The 18,304-nt window shown below is 36.7% G+C and overlaps 1 protein-coding gene across 6 annotated transcripts in view; it reads right to left on the bottom strand.

Annotated features, from left to right (window-relative positions):
* Positions 1-18,304, bottom strand: part of SMN2 (survival of motor neuron 2, centromeric) — a 46,096-nt gene that overhangs the window by 3,849 nt on the left and 23,943 nt on the right. For 3 of the 6 annotated variants that reach the window (XM_067730927.1, XM_067730929.1, XM_067730930.1), the window contains exons 8-9: positions 9,959-10,009; positions 2,110-2,135 (exon numbers count right to left, since the gene is read on the bottom strand). In XM_067730927.1, coding sequence (XP_067587028.1) covers positions 9,962-10,009 — 48 coding nt within the window. In that variant the 3' untranslated portion in view covers positions 2,110-2,135; positions 9,959-9,961. The other 3 variants (XR_010941979.1, XM_067730931.1, XM_067730932.1) reach the window with 3 other exon arrangements.

Raw genomic sequence — 18,304 nt, forward strand, 5'->3', positions numbered from 1 at the left:
TACACTACCAAATGTAAAATAGGTAGCTAGTGGGAAGCAGCCGCATAGCACAGGGAGATCAGCTCGGTGCTTTGTGACCGCCTGGAGGGGTGGGATAGGGAGGGTGGGAGGGAGGGAGATGCAAGAGGGAAGAGATATGGGAACATATGTGTATGTACAACTGATTCCCTTTGTTATAAAGCAGAAACTAACACACCATTGTAAAGCAATTATTCTCCAATAAAGATGTTAAAAAAAAATTGGGGTTTGCTGTATTTAAATTCTCATTGAAATTGCTAACAAAGTTATTTTCACTATCTCTTTACTCTGTAAACTGCAAAATGACTTGAAATTACATAGAGTCAATTCTCATTATTCATGGCAGTTATGTTTTTAAAAGTCACTACAAACAATGAATTTGTGAATACTGAGCCATTACTCCTAGAAGAAACACAGGGCTAGGTTCCTGCAAACCTCTGGTCACATTACCAGCTGATCAGTACATAACCTTATGCGTGTTACTGTTGCAAGACACACTATTTCATATATATTGTTGATTCAACAACACTTAACTCATGGCCAACAGCACTACAACTCATGCCTGAACACATCTAACACATGTATTCTCCTTGTAAGGCACATCACAGCCTTCTTGCACTTGGGAACATTAGATATCACTACAGCACAATACTTGGGGGCTATTTTAAAGAGTGAAGTCAAAAGGCGCAAAAGACAGAAAAATGTAGAACTAAATAGATTGTGAAAATGACCTTTGTTTATAGTACGAAAGCTGAAAAAAGAAAACAGAGCACTACATTTTCAGCTTTATCTCAGCTGAAAATGTCTGTCAGGTGACTCAAATTTTTCACCCTCTGCATGTGTCCATGAATGATGGTGAAGGCTCCACAAATAATGACTTCGGGATTACAGATAAATTTTAGCAAGCTAGCAAATTTGCAAATATAGAATCTATGAATAATGAGGACATCTGTATATAAAATTTTATAAGCAAAAGTTGAAAAGAGAAAGTAAGCACAAATATCTAAAATGATAATGGAAAAATTACCATATAGATACAGGAAAAAAATTAAACAGTAGAAGCATTAGAAGAAAAGCCTGAAAAGGCAGGATGATTCTGACTATATGAAAATTAAACACTATGACTACATAAAAAGCAAATATTTCTGTCAAAATGACAACAACCACTACAACCATAAGCAAGGTCAAAAGAAATGACAAGCTAGGAAAAAAGTATTTGTAACTCATAGCACAAAGAATTCTTGCAAATCAAAAAGGAAAAGCACACATCCCAGCTGAAAAGTAGGCAACGGTGATGTTTCTAAAGTTTTCAGATAAGAAAAGATACACAGTTCTCTTAAACACAAGAAAAGGTGCTGAACTTCACAATAATAAGATAAATAAATTATAAATACAATGAGACAATCATTTCCAACTACTAGACTGAGAAATATCCAAAGGTCTGATAAATTATTGGCTAGGGCTTCCCTGGTGGTGCAGGGGTTGAGAGTCCGCCTGCCGATGCAGGGGACAAGGGTTCGTGCCCCGGTCCGGGAAGATCCCACATGCCGCAGAGCGGCTAGGCCCGTGAGCCATGGCCGCTGAGCCTGCGCGTCCGGAGCCTGTGCTCCGCAACGGGAGAGGCCACAACAGTGAGAGGCCCGCGTACCGCAAAAAAAAAAAAAAAAAAAAAAAAAATTATTGGCCAGACTGTGGGAAACAGAGACTCTCATACAATGTTGGTGGAAATGGAAATTAATACAATCTCTACTGAGAGCAATTTGGCAAAAATCTTTTAAAATTATAAATGTGTATCTTCTTCAATCCAGGAGTTCTAATTCTATAATCTAATTCTTGATTCTAATGCAATCTATTTAGATAATCTTAAGGATGTATTCAGACATCTACAAAAAGAATTATGTAAAAGAACACTGACTATAGTATTAAATAGCAAACAACTGGAAGCAACCTAAACTTCCATCCGTAAGAGTTCAATCAAATAAGTATGGTACACATCTGTATATAAGAATATCTTGCATATGTTTAAAACAAGACAGGTTTACATACTGATATGAAGCGTTCTCCAAGAAATACTGAGGAAAGAGTACTTACCTATTATAAAACACTATACGAATTACCTATAAAAATGGAAAAATAAAAAAGTTTAAAGGAGTTAGATGATATAGCTTACCAAGTGTACCTTCACTACATATTATTTATTTTTTATCGTCAGTAAATGTACACAGCACAAAAATAGAATACAAAAGGGTATACCGTGAAGTTCATAATTCAAAAAGATACGTGTACCCCTATGCTCACAGCAGCACTATTCACAATAGCCAAGACATGGAAACAACCTAAATGTCCATCGACAGATGAATGGATAAAGATGATGTGGTACACATATACAATGGAATATTACTCAGCCATTAAAAAGAATGAAATCATGCCATTTGCAGCAACATGTAAGGAGCTAGAGAGTACCATACTGAGTGAAGTAAGTCAGACAGAGAAAGACAAATACCATATGATATCACTTATATGTGGAATCTAAAATACAGTAAGCCCCCTCCCTGCATAACAAATGAGCTCTGTTCCAAGAGCGCGTTCGTAAGTCCAATTTGTTTGTAAGTCCAACAAAGTTAGCCTAGGTACCCAACTAACACAATTGGCTACATAGTACTGTACTGTAATAGGTTTATAATACTTTTCACACAAATTATACATAAAAAACAAACAAGAACAAAAAATAAAACTTAAAAAAATATTTTTATGTATGTATGTATGTATGTATGTATGTATGGCTGTGTTGGGTCTTCGTTGCTGCACGCGGGCTTTCTCTAGTTGCAGCAAGCGGGGGCTACTCTTCATTGTGGTGTGCGGGCTTCTCATTGCGGTGGCTTCTCTTGTTGTGGAGCACAGGCTCTAGGCACACAGGCTTCAGTAGTTGTGGCACGTGGGCTCAACAGTTGTGGTGCGCAGGCTTAGTAGTTGTGGCTCGCAGGCTCTAGAGCACAGGCTCAGTAGTTGTGGCGCATGGGCTTAGTTGCTCCGCGGCATGTGGGATCTTCCTGGACCAGGGCTAGAACCTATGTCCCCTGCATTGGCAGGCAGATGCTTAACCACTGCGCCACCAGGGAAGTCCCCCCAAATAAAACATTTTTAATCTTACAGTATAGTACCTTGAAAAGCACAGTAGTACAGTACAGCAACTGGCATAGAGGGGCACATTCACATCTTTGAAAGTTTGCAACCTGAAGGTTCATATGTAGGGGACTTCCTGTATGACACAAATGAACCTATCTATGAAACAGAAACAGAATCACGGATATAGAAACAGACTGGTGGTTGCCAAGGGGGAAGGGGCTGGGGGAGGGATGGAGTGGGAGGTTGGGGTTAACAGATGTAAGCTTTTATATATAGAATGGATACACAACAAGGTCCTACTGTATAGCACAGGGAACTATATTCAGTATCCTATGATAGACCATAATGGAAAATAAAAGAAAAAGACTGTATGTATAACTTTGCTGTATAGCAGAAATTAACACAACACTGCAAATCAACTATACTTCAATAAAAAAAATTAAGAAAAAAATTTTAAGGAGTAAGATGATATATCAATATCTTACCAAGTTTAACTTAATTACATATTTATTTTTTTACTGTCAGTAAATGTACACAGCACAAAAGTAGAAAAAATACAAAAAGGTATACTGTGAAGTTTCCCTCACATCCCTGTGTCTTCTAGTCCCTCTTCAGTAGTAACTAGACTATTGCCATGAGATGATAATCAATGCACACACATGCATATATGTAAATGTATATTTACACAAATGGCAGGAAGCAAAATACACACAGTTCTGCATCTTACTTTTTCATTTAAATATATTTTCCTATCAGATTGCTATACATAACAAACAACAATGTAGTTTAAGAAAAACACACACAAAAAAAGAATTAAAAGAATAAACTGAATAATGTTCAAAAACTGATTCAAACTATTTTAGAACTTTTATTTTATAACATGAATAACAATGGAGAAAGAAATAATTTAAATAAACTATAACAAGTAGATACTCTAATTACGATAAGTGTAAAGGATGAGGGCTTTAGTAACTATTTATTCTTTTGGGGAAGCAATATGACAACACATGATAATCTACAGCAGTAATTAGATTCTGAGGCCCAATACATGAAACTAATCAACAATTCACAGAAATAATTCTATGGAACTACAGTTTAACAAAAAAAGCCCAAAATAGACCTACTACTGTCATAGAGAAGTGTATATATATATATATATATACACACACACACACACACACACACACCAATAACCCCAAATCTGACATATGAACCTTATGTACTTGAGAGATAGGGTGTAATATCATTGTTTAGCACATTTTGTTTTAACCATCACAACAGATTAATCTTCCAGAAATCATCCAACAACTGAAAATTAATTGTTCCAAAATGAAAAGGTGATGCAATGAATTGTGCCATCCATCCAAGTATTCAAAAAAATGATAAAATGTCTGTTTAAAAATAGGAGGAATAGTTGGTAGTGTACTTGTTTTCCTGTGATAGGTTATAAAACTGGGCACAATTTATGATGCAACTGTTTCCAGGCATTGGGCAACAGAGAGCACAGGGTGAGATTCTTGAGAAAGGGCAACAGGTGAGCTTTGCATTCACCCTCTTTGGCTGGACACAATTTCCAAACTGCAGCATGAAAGGTGGAGCCTGAGTAGAGAGTACTGTTCTTCCTGGGTGGGGGGAAGAAACAGGGATTGGAGTCTAGGCTCTGGAATAAGGCAGATGGGATTTGTGGAGGTAAGGTCTAGAGAGGAGGGTCTTAAAGAGAAGGAGCCCCAAAAATCTGTGTAGGATTCCCACTTAGGTCCTTGCCCAAATCCTAAATTATGCACGTGTAGGACAAGACTCCACAGAGCCGGGCAGAAGCAGTTGCTGGGGGGCTGAGAGCTGGAGAGAGTTCTGAAGTCACACAGAGTTCTACCACTTACTACGTGGTCCAAAGCAAGTCATTTGGGAATAATAATAGTAACTAACTTGAGAGTGCTATTAAGATTCAATGAGGGACTGCCCTGGTGGTGCAGTGGTTAAGAATCCGCCTGTCAATTCAGGGGACATGGGCTTGATCCCTGACCCGGGAAGATCCCGCATGCCGCGGGGTGACTGAGTCCACGTGCCACAACTACTGAAGCCTGCACACCTAGAGTCCGTGCTCTGCAACAAGAGAAGCCACTGAAATGAGAAGCCCACGCACTGCAATGAAGAGTGGCCCCTGCTCTCTGCAACTAGAGAAAGTCCGTGAGCAGCAACAAAGACCCAACACAGCCATAAATAAATAAATAAATTTATTTTTAAAAAAAAGATTCAATGAAATAACAGTGCCTAGCAACACATAGTAATCATTCAGAAAATATAGCTATTATTACTTGTAAGGGAAGAAAAGTATGATGTGACAGTTTCTAGTTTCCTTTACAATAAAAACCCAACTAACACAGAGCTAAGAGTCTACTGAAACCAAGTTCTATAAAGTAAGATTTTTTTTTTTACAAATTTAATTTAAATGTTTATTATAAATTTTACAGTAAAAGTAAAATGAACCATATCCTAGAAGTCAAAATTCTACCTACAGGTAATGGCAAGAGTAGGGAAACTACAGAGTCCAAATTTTACCAAACAATGTACAACTTTCCAGATCAGCAGCTTAACTGGAAAAAACATGAAGTTTGTAAGCAAAAAATTTCAAATCAAATCCCTGCTCCCCTAACTAACAACTGACTGGTATCAAACAAGGTAGCTATGCTATCTTTTATATATATATATATATATATATATATATATATATATATATATATATATAAAAAATAAGATTAACCAGAAGTATTTATCTAAACACAAAGACTCATTAATATTCAGGTATACTGCTTCACATCTTTCTTCTTCTGCCTAGAAACCAAGTTTTATTTAAAGCAGAATGCAGCTCAACCCTAAATTATATGCCATTTTAAAATATAAAAGGTCAATTTATGTGTCACAATAACTAGTAATGAAAGGATCAGAACTTCGAAGCTCAGAAAATTACTTTCTCCTACAGTATGGAGGTTCCTTAAAAAACTAAAAATAGAGCTACCATATGATCCAGTAATCCCACTCCTGGGCATATATCTAGAGAAAACTCTAATTTGAAAAGATACATGCACCCCAATGTTCATAGCAGCACTATTTACAATAGCCATAACATGGAAGCAACCTAAATGTCTATTGAAAGATGAATGGATAGAGAAGATGTGGTATATACATATACAATGGAATATTACTCAGGCATTAAAAAGAATGAAGTAATGCCATTTGCAGCAACATGGGTGGACCTAGAGATTATCATACTGAGTGAAGTAAGTCAGACAGAGAAAGACAAACATCATATGATATCACTTAGATGTGGAATCTAAAAAAATGAACTTATTTACAAAATAGAAATAGACTCACATAGAAAACAAACATAGTTACCAAAAAGGAAAGGGGAAACAGGGATAAGTTTGGAATTTGGGATTAACAGATACACACTATTACGTATAAAATAGATAAACAACAAGGACCTACTGTATAGCACTGGGAACTATATTCAATATCTTATAATAATATATAATGGAAAAGAATCTGAAAAAGAATGGGTATACATACATGTATATGTATAACTGAAATCACTTTGCTGTACACCTAAAACACTGTAAAACCAACTATACTTCCATTAAAAAAAATAAAAAAAAAAAAAAGAAAGAAAAGAAATTAGTTTCTCCAAAAGCTTCTCCAACTATATTACTTGGTGTCTTCAAAATATGTTACATATATAATCTCAGGACAATAGCTGAACCCACAAGTAATAATAATTTAAAACAATCCTGTGCAAAAGAGAACATACTGTATGATCGCAGTTCTAAACTAAGTAAAACTAATCTTTGTTCATAGAGGTCAGAATGGTGATTGCCAGGATAGGTAAGTGTGGTGAATGACTAGAAAGGGGTACAAAGGAACTTCTGGACTGAGGGAAATGTTCTTTTATCTTGATGTAGTAACAATGGTATACCTTCTCAAAACTGATCAAACTCTTCACTTTAAATCTGTGCATTTTTTTAAAAAGTTTATTTATTTATTTAATTTTTGGCTGCATTGGGTCTTCATTGCTGCGTGCAGGCTTTTCTCTAGTTGAGGTGAGCTGGGGCTACTCTTCGTTGCGGTGCGCGGGCTTCTCATTGCGGTGTCTTCTCTTGTGGAGCACGGGCTCTAGGAGCGCGGGCTTCAGTAGTTGTGGCATGAGGGCTCTAGAGCGCAGGCTCAGTAGTTGTGGCGCACGGGCTTAGCTGCTCCGCAGTATGTGGTATCTTCCCCAACCAGGGCTTGAACCCGTGTCCCCTGCATTGGCTGGCAGATTCTTAACCACTGCGCCACCAGGGAAGTCCCAATCTGTGCATTTTACTGTATATAAATTAACCTCAAAAAAAGTATTTGGAAAAAAAAATGAGAGTGATGTAAAAGTGTTCTTGAATCCTCTTGCAAGGCCACAATTCATACACAAAAATGATAAAACACCAAGTATTTTGTGAAATACCTGAATACTGAATGTCTTCTACTGATTGCTGTATATAAACATGGATTTCTGCAGAAGCAGGAGTTGCTCTGGTTAAACTTTCAGAATTTTATTTCTGAATTGAATTCATAGTTTTCCATTCACCAAGAGCTTCAAACAACACATAACTTACGTTCATAACCATTAACCCTGTAGTTTATTTCTGTTAATGGCAACCATACAGAAAAGCCAAACTTACAACATGACTCAGATAAAGTAATCTCTGGCTGATCCCTTAATGAAGGTACTCTTCAATTATGGCATCTCACCTTCTATTTGCCTATCTTCTGAATATAGGTACAGACCATGGAATTTTCCATCTAGGATTCTTCATAACCACAAGGACAATTACTATAGTGAAAGCCAGAAAACAAGCTGTTTTGACTTCATTTTCTCTCTTCTTTGACATTCCCTCCAATCTGTGCTCTAAGCCCATTCTAGACTTCAAAAAACCATGCCAGATACTGTAGACATGATGAAGAATGAGATGTAGTGCCTTGCCTCTAATGACAGAGGAAAGACAGATATATAAACAATAAAGATATTATACTGTGAAAAGCTATGTAATAGAAATAAGCAGAGAACAGATGCAAAGAGGGGAACTTACATGGATGGAGAACGGATAACAGTGGTATGACATTTGGGCCAGCCTTAGGCCTTGAAACACACTGCCCTAATGCTTCTAGCTTGTGCATTCTCTGCCTGGAATACTTCAGCCCACTTCATCCCCTGCCTAGTTTTTCTATTCATCTCTTTAGACTTAGCTGAATAACCTAGCTGAAGAACTTCAATTGAATAAAACTGACTTTAATCGAAGAATGAAATACAGGTAACTATACTTTTAAATGTGAGGATTTATATAATTTAAAAAATGTCCCTCCCAGGAATGCATAGATTTTGAAAAGATGTTTTTCGAAATTTGCTTTTCAAGGCAACATGGAAACATCCACTAAGAATCATAATGTCCACAACCTTTTATTAAATAGTCACAACACAGAAAGTTACCCTAATGCTGTGACAGAATAGAACCGAGTACTACATATAAGAAGGTAGTTACTAATGTTATTGAGAATGCCAAAAGCTACTGAACTAAAGGAAGAGTGGCATAACATACAGGCAAACAAGCTGATAGAAAGAATACGTAAAAACATTAAAAATGTGATATTAAGTGGGGATATATATACACACACACATGCACAAAATACTGATGACAAACATCAAAATATGGATGAATATGGACCAAAAGTGTAAAATAATATGTAAAAAGGGAATACAATAGACACATAGATTTTACTAATTTAGTTAAAAATACTGAACACTTTTCTTATGTACTTTTCAAACACACAGAAAATAGAAAAAAATAGTACAATGAACATCCATATGAACACCACTGAGATTCAATAACAGCCATATATGCTTCATGCACACACATATATACATTTTGCTAAATCATTTAGAAATGTATTACAAACACTGTAACACTTCACTTCTAAATACTTCAGTATGCAAATTTAAAGACCTTCTTCCAGAAACTACAACACCCTTATCACAGCTCATAAAATTAGCAATAGTTATCTAATATCATTTAAAATCCAGTCTATATTCAAATTTCCTCAACCCCCAAGTCTCTTACAAATCGCTTTTCAAAACCAGGGTCTAATGAATAATGAAGGATGCCACATTGTATTTGGCTGTTATATCTCAAGTCACTTTTAATCTGGAATAGTTACCTACTCCATGTCATTTTTTCTTTCATGACACTGAATTTTTGAAGAAAGGAGGCCAGTTATCTTCTACAACATGCCACGTTCTGGACCTGTCTGATCATTTCTTTTGTGGTGTCATTTAACTTGTTGCTCTATCCCCAGTATTTCTGATAAATGGGAAAGTAGATCCTAAAGGTTTGTTTAAATTCCACTTAAACTTTTTTGACCATAACACTTCATAGGTAATACAGTGTATTTCATACTGCATCTCAAATGAAAAAGCAAGTCTGACTGTCTGATTACAGTGACGCAAAATTTCATCTCTGATTCTAAGGATCTCTTTATTATAAAGGTATGTTTTCCTTTCAATACAACCAACCAACAAGTATTTGCTGAGATGATACTTTGACATCATAAGAATTCTAGAGGGGATTTAGATCAATCTTTTATCAAATAGTTTTTGCATCAAAATGTCTTTAATATTGTTTTACATTAACTTTTCTACTTTTCAATATTTTAATTTTTAAACATATATTTTCTACAAACTACAAAATTTATAAAAAAGTAACATTCTCTTTTATAATGATGGTAGACTTACTCCTTAATTGAAATGTGAGTGCCTTCTTTCTTTATGACTTTGTTTGAAACCCTGTAAGGAAAATAAAGGCATTTAGAAGCATAGAACACGGGAGAAAATATTTGCAAATGAAGCAACTGACAAAGGATTAATCTCCAAAATATACAAGCAGCTCATGCAGCTCAATATCAAAAAAACAAACAACCCAATCCAAAAATGGGCAGAAGATCTAAATAGACATTTCTCCAAAGAAGATATATAGATTGCCAATAAACACATGAAAGGATGTTCAACATCACTAATCATTAGAGAAATGCAAATCAAAACTACAATGAGGTATCACCTCACATAGGTCAGAATGTCCATCATCAAAAAATCTACAAACAGTAAATGCTGGAGAGGGTGTGGAGAAAAGGGAACCCTCTTGCAGTGTTGGCGGGAATGTAAATTGATACAGCCACTATGGAGAACAGTATGGAGGTTCCTTAAAAAACTAAAAATAGAATTACCATATGACCCAGCAATCCCACCCTGAGAAAACCATAATTCAAAGAGTCATGTACCACAATGTTCATTGCAGCACTATTTACAATAGCCAGGACATGGAAGCAACCTAAGTGTCCATCGACAGATGAATGCATAAAGAAGATGTGGCACATATATACAGTATAATATTACTCAGCCATAAAAAGAAATTGAGTTATTTGTAGTGAGGTGGATGGACACAGAGTCTGTCATACAGAGTGAAGTAAGTCAGAAAGAGAAAAACAAATACCCTATGCTAACACATATATGAGGAATCTAAAAAAAAAAAAAAAAGAAAAGAAAAAGTGGTTCCGATGAACTTAAGGGCAGGACAGGAATAAAGACGCAGACACAGAGAATGGACTTGAAGACACGGGGAGGGGGAAGGGTAAGCTGGGACAAAGTGAGAGAGTAGCATTGACATATATACACTACCAAGTGTAAAACAGCTAGCTAGTGGGAAGCAGCTGCATCGCACAGGGAGATCAGCTTGGTGCTTTGTGACAACCTAAGGGATAGGGAGGGTGGGAGGGAGACGCAAGAGGGAGGGGATATGGGGATACATTATACATATAGCTGATTCACTTTGTTATACAGCAGAAACTAACACAACATTGTAAAGCAATTATATTCCAATAAAGATGTTTAAAAAAAAAAAGAACGCACATTTTATACAGAAGTGAACATTTTGTTTCACATAAGACATTTCATTAATTCTCTTTAACAAAATATCATCAGAAAATAAATTTACAGCCTTCAAATGTACTTTAAAAGTGACTCCAAAGTAAACAATTATTAGGCTGCAATTAAGAAAGTTTTCTTCTTTCACTAAGTCTGAAGATGTTCCTGAGCCAACTTATATCTTATTTTCTGTCAAATATAATATATAATGTGTCACACTCATTTATTAAAATAAAACCATTAAAAACCAGTACTCACTAGACAAAAATATTTTAGAAGTTCAAAAAAAAAAAATCAAGACTCAAATATTTACTGTTTTTCCTGGTCATACTTAGCACAAATGTCCTACTCCTCTCTTCTCCCTTCTGGCCTCAATACCTTCTATCTTTCCCTACATATATACTAGCTTTCGACTTCACCATTAATCTATATCTTTGAGGCCACAAGATATATTAAAAGGGATTTGTTACTAATAAGTACCAAAGTTAGAGCCTGTGCTATGTTATTTCAATAACATTACTCTCATTCATCTGCATTCTGTTAGGATTTCTAGAAAAAGAAAAATGTATAGGTTAAGAGCTAGACCCAAATCCTGTCTGGCTGCTCTCATGGGAACAGGTTAGTAATGGAAAAGTTGTCAATCGTGTATGCTTCTGTGGAGCAATGGCTAAGAATCGCTACCTGAAGGCAACACTCTCTAAAACACACATAAGCTATTGGAAAACACGACAATGAACAGTAGCTGCTTCTTTTTAATGGTAAAAATTTCCAAGAGACAAAAATGCAAGATCTAGGAAATGGCAATTTGTTTACACTTCTGAATATGAACATAGGTTTGTATTTTAATTTATGCAGATAGACAAATAATACTGCAAAAAGTAAAGATCATTTCTCTGGAACAAGTTAATCATAGCTTAGCCCTGAATTTGTGGCATATATACTGGACAAGGCTGCTTTCCTAGGAACTGGTGCTTGAACTCACAAAAGAAACAGAAACATCTGCATTTTGTTGGTTAGGACCAGAGTTCAAAGTCTGTTGAAAATCTGCTAGGTTTTAATAACAGTACAATCAAGTATGTGAAATATGAATGTTTATGAGTACAATTAACCAACTTTAATTTTCATCCAGGTCATCCTTCAAATCAAATATATTCTGACACGTTAGAACATTCATATTTTTTAACTGCTGCTAGAGTTATCAAAGAAGAAAGCAATAAGGTGTATAACTATTTAAGGCTGTGGTAAAACAAACATTTTCAAGTTGCGCCAGTGGCAATACACATGGAAAGAATTGTGGAAAGGCAGTCAACAGTATCAAAAGCTACTAAAATGTTTAAAAACTATACTAAAATAAAATGTTTATACTTTTTGACCCAATAATGATACTTCCAGATGTCATAAGGAAATAATCTGCAAGAAGCTTTATATATAAGAATGGTTATCTAATTACCAGAGGAAAAACTTGCTAATGTTCAACATTTAGCAAATGATGAACTTATTCTGAATCAGACTTACTATGAACCAGGCACTATTCCAGATGCTAAAGATCCAAGGTTATAAGACAGACAAGGTCCCTGCTCCCGTGGAGCTCAACATTCTACTGGAAGGAGACAGATAAACAGGTAAAGAAAATCATACCAAGAACGATAAATGCCACACAGAGAATCTAAGTGGGGTGATATAATAGAGAATGAGGACGGATCACTTCTAGTTTAATCAGGAAGATGAAACTTCAGTTGAGATCTGAGCAACAAGCCAGACAAGTGAAATACAGGGTAACAGCTTTCCAGACTAAAGAATAATGAGTGCAAAGGCCCAGAAGAAGGTATAAATCCAGACATGAGCAAGAAAAGAGGCCAGTGTTGCAGGAGTGTACTGAGTAAGAAGAGTGTGGAGGAACTTCCCTGGTGGTCCAGTGTGTAAGACTCTATGCACCCAATGCCCGGGTTCGATCCCTGGTCGGGGAACTAGATCCTGCATGCATGCTGCAATTAAGAGTCCACATGCCACAACTAAGAAGTCTGCATGGTGCAACTAAGACCCCATGCAAATAAATAAATAAATATTTGAAAAAATAAAATATCACTCTAGCTGCTGTATTCAGAATGGATTTGGCAGGATGGGACATGAAATTTCATAAGCAAAAAGAATACTTGGGATCTGCTGCAGTAAGGTAAGAGATAATGATGTCTTATCCAGAATATATAAAGAGCTATTACAACTCATCAACAAAAAGAAAAACAACCTATTTAAAAAATAGGCAAAGGATGTGAATAGACAGTTCTCCAAAAAAGATATATAAATGGCCAACAAGCACATGAAAAGATGCTCAACATCGTTTAGTCATTAGGGAAATGCAAATCAAAACCATTATAACGTTATCACTTCATACCCACTAGGATGGCTATAATCAAACAAGGAGACAATAGTAAGTGTTGGTGACGATGTGGAGAAATAGGAACCCTCACACATCGCTGGTGGTTATAATAAAATGGTGCAGTCACTTTATTTATTTACTTATTTATTCTTTAAAGACTTTTTTTTAATGTGTACCATTTTTTAAAAGTCTTTATTGAATTTGTTACAATATCGCTTCTGTTTTATGTTTTGTTTTTTTAGCTGAGAGGCATGTGGGATCTTAGCTCCCTGACCATGGTTCCGCTACAGCGATCTTTTGAACCAGCAATTCTACACCTAAATATATATCGAAGAAAACTGAAAATATACATCCATACAAAATTTTATACACAAATGGTGATAACAGAATTATTCATTGTAGCCAAAAAGATGAGACAACCCAAATGTCCATCAACTGATGAATGGATAAGCACAATGTGGTACATCCATGCAATTAAAAGAAATGGGGACCTGAACGAACTTTTAGCCAATATATCTCGGTTAAAAAAAGAGATGATAGTATCTTGAATGGGTATTAGTGGAGAGAAATCAAAGTGCATTGATTCAGGATCTGTATGGAAATAGTCAACAGAACTTTCTTACAAATTGGTTATAAAAAGTGAAGGAATAGATTCAATGCAATCCCTATCAAACTACCACTGGCATTTTTCACAGAACTAGAACAAAAAATTTCCCAATTTGTATGGAAACACAAAAGACCCTGAGTAGCCAAAGCAATCTTGAGAACGAAAAATGGAGCGGGAGGAATCAGGCTCCCTGACTTCGGACTATACTACAAAGCTACAGTAATCAAGACAGTATGGTACTGGCACAAAAACAGAAAGATAGATCAATGGAACAGGATAGAAAGCCCAGAGGTAAACCCACGCACATATGGACACCTTATCTTTGATAAAGGTGGCAGGAATGTACAGTGGAGAAAGCACAGCCTCTTCAATAAGTGGTGCTGGGAAAACTGGACAGATACATGTAAAAGTATGAGATTAGATCACTCCCTAACACCATACACAAAAATAAGCTCAAAATGGATTAAAGACCTAAATGTAAGGCCAGAAACTATCAAACTCTTAGAGGAAAACATAGGCAGAACACTCTATGACATAAATCACAGCAAGATCCTTTCTGACCCAACTCCTAGAGAAATGGAAATAAAAACAAAAATAAACAAATGGGACCTAATGAAACTTCAAAGCTTTTGCACAGCAAAGGAAACCATAAACAAGACCAAAAGACAACCCTCAGAATGGGAGAAAATATTTGCAAATGAAGCAACTGGCAAAGGATTAATCTCCAAAATTTACATGCAGCTCAATAACAAAAAAACAAACAACCCAATCCAAAAATGGGCAGAAGACCTAAATAGACATTTCTCCAAAGAAGATATACAGACTGCCAACAAACACATGAAAGGATGCTCAACATCACTAATCATTAGAGAAATGCAAATCAAAACTACAATGAGATATCATCTCACACCAGTCAGAATGGCCATCATCAAAAAATCTAGAAATAATAAATGCTGGAGAGGGTGTGGAGAAAAGGGAACACTCTTGCACTGCTGGTGGGAATGTGAATTGGTTCAGCCACTATGGAGAACAGTATGGAGGTTCCTTAAAAAACTACAGATAGAACTACCATATGACCCAGCAATCCCACTACTGGGCATATACCCTGAGAAAACCAAAATTCAAAAAGAGTCATGTACCAAAATGTTCATTGCAGCTATATTCACAATAGCCCGGAGATGGAAACAACCTAAGTGCCCATCATCAGATGAATGGATAAAGAAGATGTGGCACATATATACAATGGAATATTACTCAGCCATAAAAAGAAACGAAATTGAGCTATTTGTAATGAGGTGGATAGACCTAGAGTCTGTCATACAGAGTGAAGTAAGTCAGAAAGAAAAAGACAAATACCGTATGCTAACACATATATATGGAATTTAAGAAAAAAAAATGTCATGAAGAACCTAGGGGTAAGACAGGAATAAAGACACAGACCTACTGGAGAAGGACTTGAGGATATGGGGAGGGGGAAGGGTGAGCTGTGACAGGGCGAGAGAGAGTCATGGACATATACACACTAACAAACGTAAGGTAGATAGCTAGTGGGAAGCAGCCGCATGGCACAGGGATATCGGCTCGGTGCTTTGTGACCGCCTGGAGGGATGGGATAGGGAGGGTGGGAGGGAGGGAGACGCAAGAGGGAAGAGATATGGGAACATATGTATATGTATAACTGATTCACTTTGTTATAAAGCAGAAACTAACACACCATTGTAAAGCAATTATACCCCAATAAAGATGTTTAAAAAAAAAAAAGTGAAGGAAAGTGAGGAATCAATCAACGCTAACTCCACATTTGTGGCTTGAGAAACTGGTATTGCTAGTGCATCAATGTTACTGCTTACTGAGATGGAAAGGCTGTGGGAATAGAGGTGTATGAAATAACACTAACAGTTCAGTTTTGGCTATATTTGGTTTGAGATGTACCTAACAGACATCCATGTGGTGAGGGAAAATAGGCAGTTGGATAAACAAGTCTCAAATTCAGAGGTAGACATCTGAGAACTTCCAGTACAGACATGCCATTTTAAGTCCTAGAGCAGATGAGGTCACCTAGTGAGAGTTTATAGTTAGAGTAGAGAGGGCTATGGGTTGTGCATAAGAAATCCACAAAGATATTGGGTAGAGGAGGAAAAGCTGTTAAAGAAGTCTAAAAGGAGCAGCCAAGGAAGAAGGTAATGACTAGTAGATTAAAACGTGTTACCAAAGGCAGGAGGAAAAAAGTCTTTCAAAAGTGTAGTCAAATATATTAAAATGTTGCTGAGAGGTAAGAGACATAAAGCAGAGAACTGACTGAGTCAGCAATCTGGAGGTAAAATCTCAATACAGGGCTTCCCTGGTGGCACAGTGGTTAAGAATCCACCTGCCAGTGCAGGGGACATGGGTTCGAGCCCTGGTCTGGGAAGATTCCACATGCTGTGGAGCAACTAAGCCCGCCCACCACAACTACTGAAGCCCGCGTGCCTAGAGCCTGGGCTCCGCAACAAGAGAAGCCACCGCAATGGGAAGCCACGCACCACAACGAAGAGTAGACCCCGCTCACTGCAACTAGAGAAAGCCCAGACGTAGCAACGAAGACCCAACATAGCCCAAAATAAATTCATTAATTAATTAAAAACAATCTTTAAAAACAAAAAAATCTCAATACAGTAGGAAAGACAGAAGTCTACCTGACAGGCCTGAAGAGAATGTGAGATAAGGAAGTAAAGAGGACAACTAGAGAGAATTTTTTTTTTTTTGGTGGTACGCGGGCCTCTCACTGTCGTGGCCTCTCCCGTTGTGGAGCACAGGCTCCGGACGCACAGGCTCAACAACCATGGCTCACGGGCCTAGCCGCTCTGCGGCATGTGGGATCTTCCCGGACTGGGGCACGAACCCGTGTCCCCTGCATCGGCAGGCAGACTCCCAACCACTGTGCTATCAGGGAAGCCCCTAGAGATAATTTTTTGAAGAAGTTCATCTATGAAGCGGAGGAGAGAAATGATGTGATCACCAGGGAAGTTAGAAAGAATATATTTGAAGTAAATGGTCAGTAAATTTAGTGAAATTGGTCACCAACAGAATGACGAGTAAGAAAAGCCAACTTCTTTTTTTTTTTTTTTTTGGCTGCACAACGTGGCATGCGGGATCTTAGTTCCCCAACCAGGGATCGAACCTGTGCTCCCTGCAATGGAAGCACGGAGTCCTAACCACTGGACTGCCAGGGAAATCCTGAACTAAACTCTTACAGAATGCCTTTACTTTATATATAGAAAGATGAACATAAAAACAATACATTTCTTATGAGCACTCATATATACCTGAACACAGAGAAAGAGATTTTGATAGGCTATATGGCAAACTAATATCAGTGGTGACCTCTGGAGAAGGGTAGAAACTGGGCCTGGCTTTTTTTTTTTTAAATTAATTTTTATTGGAGTACAGTTGATTTACAATGTTGTGTTAGTTTCTGCTCTAGAGCAAAGTGAATCAGTTATACATATATCCACTCTTTTTTAGATTCTATTCCTATATAGGTCATTACAGAGTATTGAATAAGAGTTCCCTGTGCTGTATAGTAGGTTCTTATTAGTTATCTATTTTATATATAGTAGTGTGCATATGTCAATCTCAGTCTCCCAATTTACGGGCATGGCTTTGATCACCAACAGAATTTTTGTCTCATCTTTAATTTTTGAAAATTTTACAAGGTTTTACATTTATCACGTGTAATTAACAAATATATATTTTTAAAGGATACAAAACAATGTAAATGGTATGAGGACACAAAACTATATTTAAAAAGTCAGTCACATAAGACTAAAGAGATATGACAACAAAAGGTAACACGTGGCCCTGGACTGAATTCTAGATTAAAAAACAACTTTCTTTTGTTGTAAAGGACACTCATAAGACAACTGGCAAAATTTGAATAAGGCCAGTAGATAAGATCATAGTATCAGTATTAATTGATTTAAGTTCATGATTTGATAACTATATGGTGATTATACAAAAGAATGTTCTTCCTTTCAGGAAATACATAGTGTATTTAAATGCTAGGGGCACTGTATCTGCAACTGATTCTGAATAGCTTCGGGGGGAAAAATATAGATAGATACAGAGAAAGAGAGAGGAGAGAGAAGGAAAAATGAAATGACTGAGAAACCTAAAGGGGTAAAAAGTTGACATTTGG

Source organism: Pseudorca crassidens, chromosome 3 (assembly GCF_039906515.1).
Source record: "Pseudorca crassidens isolate mPseCra1 chromosome 3, mPseCra1.hap1, whole genome shotgun sequence".
NCBI classification, from domain to species: domain Eukaryota; kingdom Metazoa; phylum Chordata; class Mammalia; order Artiodactyla; family Delphinidae; genus Pseudorca; species Pseudorca crassidens.